The sequence below is a fragment of the Rhagoletis zephyria genome, unplaced genomic scaffold (genome assembly GCF_001687245.7).
Source record: "Rhagoletis zephyria isolate East Lansing unplaced genomic scaffold, Rhagoletis_zephyria_1.1 Rzeph_scaffold_00061, whole genome shotgun sequence".
Lineage (NCBI taxonomy): Eukaryota > Metazoa > Arthropoda > Insecta > Diptera > Tephritidae > Rhagoletis > Rhagoletis zephyria.
Genome location: NW_016157145.1, coordinates 645,515 through 654,568, shown reverse-complemented (window position 1 = coordinate 654,568; position 9,054 = coordinate 645,515). Strand labels below are relative to the sequence as shown.

At 33.6% G+C, this 9,054-nt stretch overlaps 1 protein-coding gene across 1 annotated transcript in view; it reads right to left on the bottom strand.

Annotated features, from left to right (window-relative positions):
* Positions 1 to 4,148: 4,148 nt before the first annotated feature.
* The window catches only part of LOC108370035 (uncharacterized), a 58,558-nt gene continuing 53,652 nt past the window's right edge, over positions 4,149 to 9,054 (bottom strand). The window contains exon 6 of the mRNA XM_017625272.1: positions 4,149 to 4,652. Within this exon, the coding sequence (XP_017480761.1) occupies positions 4,149 to 4,652 (504 nt within the window). The remainder of the gene's footprint in view (positions 4,653 to 9,054) is intronic.

The following is a 9,054-nucleotide window of genomic DNA, read 5'->3' as shown; positions in this document are numbered from 1 at the left end:
ATGACTTTTTTCTCTATTCTAATTTATTGAAGAAGTGATCACCAGTAAAAATTATAGTTAATCAGGAACCATAAATGTAAATAATAGATTTACTGCGGAGAGGCGGGACCGCACGAAAAGTGGCAAAAAATTGTGGAATTTGCTGCTTGGAAATGTTAAGACTGAGAAAAAATATAGCCTAAAGTGTTCTCAAGGACAAAGGAAGTATGTCAAAAAATATTACGGTACGATATTTTGTGAACTTAGCAGCAAGTAGCGATGCAGCCACTATTACAGAAGGGCTTAAGGTATTAAAATTGAATGCAAATCAGTAGACAGCGAGGCGAAGAATTGTCAAATTGAACGCTAAGGCATAATAAAAGAAGAAATAACCATTTTGATCAAAATACATGTGCGAGAGTGGCGGCATTTTGGTGCATCGCACGAAAATTAAACCGTTGTCTATTGGGATATGTTAGGCCGTTCAGAATGCAATAAAAAACATATTTTTTAAATTTCAATTGAAGGTTATTTGGTCTGACAAGACTAAATTAATCGCTTTCAATCAGATGGCCGGGCATGGTATTGGGTCAAAGACCCAAATTAAGCCCATGCGCAGCATGTAAGGCAAACTGTGAATAACAGTGGTCGGTCAATAATAGTTTGGGGTTGTATTTCAAAAATTTTCTTGGTCTGTTAGTACACATTATACGTAAGGAACAGTATCTGTTCATATTTCAACAAAATTTACAAGATGTAGTCGAAAAATGAGAGTTTCTGCTGAAAAATCACCCAAAACATACTGCATATGTTCGCAAAGACAGGATGCAAAAGCAAAAGTTTGCTATTTTGAAATGACCTCCACAATCCGCGGATATGAATCTCATTGAGAATTTGCGAAAACAACTAAAAGCACAGCTTAATAAGTATCAAAGTCCGTAAAATCGAGTACATGAGCTGTGAAAGCAAACTAAGGATATACCTCCAAAATTTTTACAGAGATACAAATAAGGTATGTCAAATCGCATCCAGGAACTGAAACAAGCAAAAGGGTACTGAACATTGTGTTAGTAGTTCTTTTTTTCGTGAAAATTGTTAAAAAGTTCTTAAAAATATCCGAGTGCAAAACTGTAACATCTGTCTTAATTTACATTTTTGTCTGCTGGTTTTTTTATTGTTGTTGTATTGACTTCAAATCGTTATGAGGCGGAGTAGGGATGTACCAACAAGAATATACAACAAAAGTATGAAAGTCTTTAGAACTTGGAAAGATAGCGATGGCTGAAGTAAAAAGTGTTACCCCATGTTACAGTTTTGCTCGTCACTGTAAGACCGAGCAGGTGCGGAGATGACCCCCCCCCGCAGGCGTTGCACTTGACCGAGGTGGAATTTCCATGCAATCGTCGCTGGCATACGAAGGAGGTGTATATTTCTGGCCCTGGATTTGACTGTTTGCCAACCCTGAGCAGGATACGGAGAAGATGTAGCCCCATTATCGAACAACGTTTGATGGATTTCGCCGACCTAAACGGGGTTAGATCGCCGAAACAACAGTCCTTGGTCGGGTAAAATCCGAGTCATTCCGATACGTAGCACCGGCTGTCGTGGGAATGTTCAACCGATTGTTCATGTGGTTCAGATCTAGCTCTACATTTTGTTTTGTTTTGCCTTGAAAGCAACAACAATTGGTGACCAATCCATCCAATGACCGTCTGCTTAAATGTATGTATATCAGGGGTGTTACTCTGTAAACAGGGCTGCCAACTTGGCTCAAACCGTACCATTTTTGGCCCTATTTTACATCAAATGGAACTTAATTATTCAATTTGGCACAAAGTGCCAAAATGGCACTTTTGAAAAATAGTAATATTTCAATGTATTCTTGTGAAATCTTTTGCTTGTACCTCTTTTTCTCAACTAAAATTTTCTAATTTCAATAGTGTATACAACTGGTTTATTTTATTTTGCTAAATGGGATGAATTAGAAAAAATTGCACCTTTTTGGCACTTTTAATTTTGTATTTGGCACATTTTGGCACTTTTTGATCCTCAATATGGCACTTCATAGCTATGGATAGTTGGCAGCCCTGTCTGTAATGCGATGCGATAGCAAATTGTGAAAATTCGGAATATTGGCACCATACAATGCGACAAGCGCATTGAAAATTGCCCTTTCCGCATTCATTTTTTACCCTTTCACATTTTAGGCGCTCTGTAATGCGTAAACGAAAGCAAAACTGCTTCTTCTATCGCAATTTGCGTTCGATAGCTGTACAGCTAACGCAATCTACAAACTACCTGTAATAAAGAAAGATTTCTAAAATCTTTTGAACCAATATGATATAATATTTTATTTTGTAGGCAGCGATTGCAAAACTAAATGATTTTCGTTATTTATTTCACGAATATACATACATACATAAATACATACATAATTAAGATTCAATATTAAAATTTTTACACATGTATTTTTATAAAAATTTCAATCTATGCAATAACTTATATTAAGTATACCACACTCGAATAATTACTATATGTACTTTTAATAGGTACATACATACATAAAAAAGGGTGTGTTTTATTTGACCGAAATGTAAGCTATTTGTATGGAAGATTTAGCCAACATAATTATATTGGATTGTGGGCCGCTGTGGTGCAGTGGTAAGCAGTGCGCGCTTCCACTCTGCAACGCCTGGGTTCAAGCCCTGGTTAAAGCAACATCGCAAAAAAAAATATAGGAAAAAGGTTTTTTCTTAACAGCGGTCGTCCCTCGGCAGGCAATGGCAAACCTCCGAGTGAATTTCTGCCATGAAAATAAACAGCTTCGGAGTCGGCGTAAAGCTGTAGGTCCCACCGCTTTGTGTGTCAACATCAAGGCGCACGCCACAAATCGGAGGAGAAGCTCGGCCAAACACTAACATATGTGTAAGCGCCAATCTATTATTATTATTGTTATTATTATTATTATTATTATTATTATTATTATTATTATTATATTGGATTATGAAAACCTATCTTGGCTTGTATATTGAACTGACTACAGGCATTGCCATTCGGTGTCAAAAAGATTTTTTCTTCAGCCAATCAGAAAGGGGCAAAGGTTTCCTTTTGACACAACAACGTTAAAAAATGTATACATACTTATGTATTCACAATAATATTAGTAATTAAAAATTTTCAAGAAATATCAAAATTGTTTGCATGTCCGCTTGCCACAACAGAGGCCAATGTGATAATTAGCTACCTCCAACTAAGCATTTTTATATCTCTAAAGGCCGTGTCACACGATTGGGCGTTTGCGCAATATTTGGTGCAAATCGTATCCCAATCGTGTGAATGCACAAATATTTTTCTTTATCCCAACCACGACAAACAATTTGTACAAATTTCTCGATAGAAGTTCGCTGTATTGTACCAATCGTGTGACAACAAAAAAATTGTCGTCCCAATTTTTTCATTTTATACCACTCGTGTGACACGGCCTTTAGGAAATCGCATGCGTAAACAAAACGACTGAATTTGAATACATACTTTAATTTTTTTTTATTTGCAGTCAAACCACTTTCAAAATTAAGCCAACATAGGAAATAATCTAATTGCTTTTATTTGAGCAATATCTAGCTATCAGCTTGTGATGGTTAAAGGAAACACGCCTAATATGTGCTTTTTGTATGTACATACATATGTACGTACATACATATCAAAATCAAAATTTTTTATCAAGTGCATGCTGTGTATGCTAGATAACATACAATCAGGCGCAAAAATTAAAAAAAAAACTGTTTGGCTTAAAGTATAGGGTCAGATAACACTTAAGGTATGCAACGAAAATCATTTACTTCCATTTACTTTTATATCAGTGGTGGTTGCAAAAAGTAAATATGATTGCGACACCACTGCGATAGGGATAGGTTCCGATACCCTTTCGGATCGCATTACAGAGTAACCCCCCAGACCGTATAGTATTTAGTATAACACATTCGTAAAAAGGAAATAAGTATGTATGTATATGACTTGATTACGGATAACAACCAAACTTCAGTTGCGTTGAATTTACAAATTCACCAGTGTAGCTGTCATAAGCATTTAGATTGAGGAAAACTAATTGTCTTTTCGACTTTTATTAACTTGCTTACACTAAATTCTTAACTGCAAATGAGGGTGAGTTGCTACCCGTATACGACCCATTGAAAAATTTCACTTACCTCTGTTTCATCAGACTCGTTTGTTGGGTTTGACGGTTCACTGCCACGAAGAAAATTCATTGCATCAAAGTAATATAAAGTAGTTACGCCATTTGGCGATATTCGTTTACATTCTCTTAGATAGTTGCATCGAATGCCATTAATCTTTTTTTTTACGTCTTTAATTTCACCATCCGGATACCTTTCTTGGAATTTCTGAAGCAAAATTTCATATTGCTTTTTCTTTACATTGCGATCGTGGTAATCTTTACATTTTACATTCCACAGTGCCGGCAGCGAGCGATAAACTCCAATAAATTCAAGTGTGAAATCTCTTTCGTTTTTGCTGCTGCCATTTTGTTGCGCTCCTTTACTACTTGTTGGTATGCTGTCTTCTTCTGTGTCCATATACGTGTACTGCTCTGTTTCATCAAATTCTGAATTATTTTCAGACTTCACAGTTTCTTCTAATTCTTCCTCTAAGGAATGCTAAAATTAGTATTTTAATTGAAAAAAGGGAATATAATTAGTATCATTGCTTATTCGAATAAAATTAATAACAAATTTGGGTGACACCATGATTCATGACGCAAGTAGGAAGAGTATGAAAAGGAGTTTAGTGGTTCAAGCCAATTTAGCTAAAACTATGCTACTAATAACTTCATATCTTAGTTACAATGAAATTTAACCGTCTTAGGGCCATTTTCTCAAGTAACCTGTTTCTTTAAAGTTCACTTTATATTTAAAGGTTGTATTAAAATGTATGATTGTGTTTAAAGTAAAGCATTTTATTATCGGTTTCAAATTGGTTTATAATGCTTAACTTTAGACATAGCTTTATTTTTAATCCAACCTTTAAATATAAAGTGAGCTTTAAAGTTAAAGGTTACTTCAGAAACGGTCTTAGAGATCTTAAGTAAACACACAGATAAGATAGGGAGTCACAAGATGTCGTAATCGTTGAATTGTTTTAAAGTTGTAAATTTGTTTAAGGTTATTGATGGTTAAAATTCTGGTTAGGGCATTCGCAGGGCAAACTAAGAAATATTTATAGATTGTCTATCAGTTTAGCAGTGCGGAGCATTTTTTACATTTTCCAAACACATGTAACTGGGCTCTAAACGCTTCTTGCTGTGAAGTTTTCACACGTGGACCACATACACCCTGTGTTTAGAAATGCATCAAGCCAAAGCATCAGTCTCTTTTATTTCCATCATTGCACAGTGGACTGCCTCATACACAAATGTAAAAAATTTTGATTTTTCAAAAGCAGATTTCTGTAGTGTCTTTTTATAGCAAATATATTGACATTTTATGGTGAATGCCCATTTAAACGCATTTGATACATTAAACGGTACTTTCGCTCTTTCAAACATAACATATGTGAAAAAAGTCATTTGATATGAAAAGTACGTGTAAATTAAGCCAATTCGAATTTTGCGATATTTTGAGTTTAAGTGTTAATAAATCCAAATAACAATGGAAACGCAAGAAACAGGTATGTTCTATGATTTAGTCAAAGAAGAGAAAAGTGAGAACAATTAATTTTTAGCAAAATGCAAGGTGAGTAAATCATGTTACTTTCACGAACGAATATTCAAGAATTCTTACTTGCATTTCAACTTTTAACAAATATGTTCTGACCAGGTTTTATAAGCAGTTATTAGTACCTTCAAATGCACTCTTTAAAAGCCTGTTCATATACTTTCCCTTTATTTCCCTTTTACTTTAAATATCATAATAAACGTAACTACACCTTTTCAACCCAGTAATGAGAATACGTAAATTTATAATGAGAAAACGTAAGCTGATAACGCGGAAACATAAATTTATAATGAGAAATCGTAAATTTATAAGGAGAAATCGTGAATTTATAATGAGATAATTTTCAGCAAAAACAAACCGACTTAAAAAAATATATATATATATATTTCATGACCCAATGATCGGATGTAAACCAGATTAGTATGGGACCACCTCTGAGACACTAACTTTACGATGCAAAAAGAATTATAGAAATCGGTTGACGTGGTCCAAAGTTATGCGGTAACATACATAAAAAAAAAATTAAAAAAAAATTAATAAAAAAATTTAAAAAAATTAATAAAAAAATATTCCGACGAACTGATAACCTCCTCCTTTTTTGGAAGTCGGTTAAAAACGGAAATTAAGCTTACTTAGTAGTTTTTTCCACTTCGCAGTTTTTTCATTGTGCCTAACAATACATAAACTAGATAAATACATATGCATGTAAAAATGCAGTGGCAATATTTGGGAAACAATTAGCTAGATATGCTAATTGTGTGCGATCCGCCTTATTTATGAGTCCTTTTTCGCCTATACGTCTAATGCGCAGTAATGAGACAAAAAGATTGTCGACGCCAAGGAAAAATTACCCGGAGAATTTTGCGCAAGAGCAGCACACAACATTTCACGCATATCCACTTGTGTTGCAAAACATGAGAATGGGTGAATAAAGGCAAAAGAAAAATAATTCTCATTATTTATTTACGTATTCTCATTTTAAATTTACCCTTTCTCATTGTAACTTTAGTTTTTCTCATTATAATTTGGGCAATTAACTATTTCTGCATGAAAAGTCATCTGTAAAAGAAACATACTGTCTTTGCATTGCTTTAACCCAAATGCATTTTAAAGTAGTTGAAATCAAATGCAGAGTCAGACAATCGACTTGCTGCTTGCACACAATTCAAACTGAATATTTGAAAGCACATTTACATATCTGGCCGTGGCTGAGCGTGCAAAGATGTTTGCTGCAATTGGTCGCGGCCAAGAATGTTCATGTTCAAATTTCATTAGGCGAAACATTTAACCTTAAATTTTTAATTTCGGTTTTTCTTAATTATGAAAAAGCATCTGTGAAGTGCAGAGCGAAAGCGTAATCAAACGACTGACTTTAAAGTTTTAAAGTAATTGAAATCAAATACAGAGTCGGATAATTGACTGATGCCCAGGACATCGCCATGTTAAAGTCAACAGTTCGTTCCAAGGAAGAAAGTCAGATCTTCAACTACCTTTGGTAGGTAAAAAACTAGGTGAACATCGATACTTAAACTAGTTGCTTTCCGTAATGGGTGCATACTCAAAATATTTCTAAAAAAAAAATTGAATTAAAAAGCAGCAGAAATTCTTGGTAAATGCGACGAATATGCTTTTCCATTGTCTAACAAACTTATTCGCATTCTCGCCACACTTCCAGCTAAAAATGCTACTTGAGATTCTTTCGCCGGTTAAAAACATGGTTCCCTAGTACCATGAATGCAGAAAGACTGATAGGTCAAGCACTTTTACACGAACACTTAAATAGGTATTGACATTGACACTGAAAGGATAATAAAAAGATTCGCAAGAGGAAAGCGCAAAATCGAGTTTGCTATTTAAGTTTTTATAATCAAAATTCTGAATAAGTTGTAAAGTTACTTAATTACATCGTTCATTTGAAAAACATTGTAAACAAAAAATAAGTATTTACAGTGACTCAAACAAATGACCACGTCTTGATTTTCTTCAAATATTCGTAATGTTTTTCGAGCCAATTTTTTTTGTTATTTTTATATAAAAATATCATCGAAGTTTTCAATTATTGAATTTTCTTAAATTTTCTATAAAATTTGAAACTGTGATTTACATGGTTTTGGTTAAAGTTTAGACGATATTTTTATAGAAAAATAACTGGAAAATATTACGAATATTAAAAAAAAATACGTGGTAGTTTTTTCGAGTCACTGTATATATACATGCATATATAACTTTAATAACAAAGTATAACTTTTTTTGGTGTGTTTTTTTTTTTTTACAAGATAGTATAATTGTTTTGTTACAGGGAACTCTGTAAATGGACCTTGCACAAAACACTGTACTTCGCACTTCATAAAAATTACTCGAACCTCTATTTGCATGAGGGTTCAAGCAGGTTGAATGCTTGTAGGTCACATAGCTTCGATTGGTTAATCCGCTGTGAATCAAGTTAGTAATTTAACGCTATTTGACAGGTTTAACTCAATGCTCCCCTCCAAATAAAATCCTCAATTCGCCAGTGCTTGACGCACAAAAGTACAGCGTTGATTTTTAAAATCGGACTTAAATTACGTCAACTTTTCATATAACGGTAAATTTCGAAAATGCCGAGACTTCGATATTTCGCAATTTAAGTTGATACTCACAACAATCGCTTAAAAGGAAACAACATTACATATTATGGAATTTTGGAAAATGGGAGTGGTGCCACCCACTTATGACTACATAACTTTATCTCATTAAGTGCCATTGACTTATCAATTTTAAAGTATAGTTGTTAAATCATTAGTTAAGTTAATTTATATAAATAATGTATAACTTGAATGCCCTTAGTCTAACTGTACGTACTATCGAAGATGTTTAAAATAGGGGTAAAACCAACCCTTCTCACCATGCTGCAGTAGTTACTGGAAAAGGCGAAATAACTATACGTTTTAATACGTGCGCCGGGTATTTAATCTTCATCAAAACTTTTCTTTAGCTTTTTAATCAGAATTTTTTGTATGCAGTTACAAGGAATACGAAGTTTTAGTATAATAAGTTACAGTTTTAAGCGGCTGAAAAATCGCGTAGATTTTTAATGATTTTTTATTTTTTGTAAGTATGTACACTTATGTTCAGCAAATAAGCCAGCAACGTTTTGATCAATTTTAGCAAATTTTTCTTTTGTTTATTTTGGTTTATATTTCTTTCATAAAATCTACCACAATAATATTTGTAGAAAAACCATATAAAACCACATTTCAAACTTTGTGCAAAAATTATAAAAATCTGGAAAGATGCACCTAAACTTTCAACTTTTTAATCAGATTTTTCAGAATGTCTTTTTAGCGCATTAAACTCCAGAATACTA